The sequence below is a fragment of the Rhagoletis zephyria genome, unplaced genomic scaffold, assembly GCF_001687245.7.
Source record: "Rhagoletis zephyria isolate East Lansing unplaced genomic scaffold, Rhagoletis_zephyria_1.1 Rzeph_scaffold_57117, whole genome shotgun sequence".
Lineage (NCBI taxonomy): Eukaryota > Metazoa > Arthropoda > Insecta > Diptera > Tephritidae > Rhagoletis > Rhagoletis zephyria.
Window position 1 is genome coordinate 1 of NW_016214169.1, and position 1,742 is coordinate 1,742.

Sequence of the window (1,742 nt, forward strand, 5' to 3'; positions counted from 1 at the left end):
TTAAAGTGCTATCAATTTGAATGGACTCAAATGTAGCCTGAAAAGAATAGTATTATAAATACATTTGAAAACTATTAATTACATTTACCTGAAGAAGACAATTAATTTTCATCGAACTGTTTTTTATCTTGTCTTTTGACTTGAAACGCAGATTTTTGCTGTACTCGTTGAGAAACTTTTTTTCTGACACACGAAGGATGATATCACTTGACAGCTCTTGGCACTCACTCAGTTTTTCTAGAAACATTTTTAAATTGAAACCCTCCTTGAGCATTTTGAGGAGCAATTCGGTTGACTTGATTGAAATTCCATATCGAGTAACTATGCGAGCGAGGTGAGTGGGCTCAAATGAGTTACTTTCCGGCTTCATATTGATGAGACTCAAATTAGCCAACTTGTTGATGTTCTCGTGAGACCAGTTGAAAATGAATGGAAGTGATCCTTCGATGTCTCCCTTGGCTATTGAGCTACCGTAGTAAGAAGGATTGGAAACAATTCGAATGTACATGAATGTAGAGCAGATCCAGNCACAGTGCGGAGAACAATTTCTATCATTAGTTGCTCAATTAAGGTTAACGGCAAGACACTTTCAATTGCTTTATCAGAGTTCAGAAGCGTGTCGTAGAAGTTCTTTTTGCTTGTCTCCGTCATTATGACTGCTTTTGCAGTGACGTCAAACTGAGGGCGTCCAGCACGACCTAAAAAGATCAAATTAAATCGAATTAGCACAATCAAAATGAGAATGAATGTATTGCTTTTACCAATCATTTGCAAAACTTGAGCAGAATCGTACTCAATTGTCTTTCCAGCCAAGTACTGCACAGTATTCTTGATAATGACCATATGAGCGGGCAAATTGACTCCCATTGCCAATGACGAAGTTGAAACCAAAACTGGAATGAGCGACTTGGCAAACAACTTTTCCAGCAAACGACGCTCGGCAAGATCCATGCCCGAGTGGTAGAAGCCAACACCAGAGGCCAAACACGTCTTCAGATCAACGTTTTTAAAATAATTTTCGTTGTCGTAAATGAAACCACTTGAAATATCAAAATTAGCATTAATGAGCTTAGAAACTTCGTTGAAGTACTCATCACGATGGCTGTCGCTGAAAAAGTAGGTTTCATTTGAAGCCGCCAAAATTTTGGCTGTAAACTCAACAGATTTTCGAGTTGAAGAGAACACAATTACAGGTTTGGAGTCCGAGTGAGCACGAATGATGGCCTCCACTTTATAGGACAGTTGAATGTCGAAACGGTACTCCGAAGCTCGAGCTGATGGGTTAGGGTCATAACCCAAAACGATCTTTTCAAGCTTGACAGGTCGCAAATCTTGGGAAATCGTCACGCCTATTCCGTTTGAGCTGTCAAGCCAAGCAACAACGTCACTGACGTTAGGAACAGTGGCAGAAATAGCGATAAATCTCAGTGGCGACAAGCACAACTCTGAAATGTGAAACAATTCGTTAACAACGGAAAAACAAAACGTTTACATCATTACGTGATAAAAAACTGTGTTTAGAGCGTAAAGCCTTGATTCGCGTAATGGTCGCTTCGAGGACATCTCCTAAAAGTTAAAATTGAAAAATGATAAAAAACATTAGAAAAAAACAAAACAACAAGTTACCTCGCTGTTGATCCGAAAGCATGTGAACTTCGTCAATCAAGATTAACTTGAGAACTTGCAAAAGCCCTCGACTTCGGGGATCAGTTCGAATGACGTGATCAAACTTCTCGGGAGTT

General features: G+C 39.5%; 1 protein-coding gene across 1 annotated transcript; it reads right to left on the bottom strand.

Annotated features, from left to right (window-relative positions):
- Window positions 1–506: 506 nt before the first annotated feature.
- On the bottom strand, window positions 507–1,648 carry LOC108356322 (probable ATP-dependent DNA helicase HFM1; the record flags this gene model as incomplete). The annotated part of the gene is made up of 4 exons (XM_017607438.1): window positions 1,627–1,648; window positions 1,501–1,566; window positions 762–1,445; window positions 507–698 (listed from the first exon to the last, which is right to left on the bottom strand). Coding segments are annotated over exons 1-4 (964 nt in total), but the record flags the coding sequence as incomplete, so codon positions are not given.
- Between the last annotated feature and the right edge of the window lie 94 nt (window positions 1,649–1,742).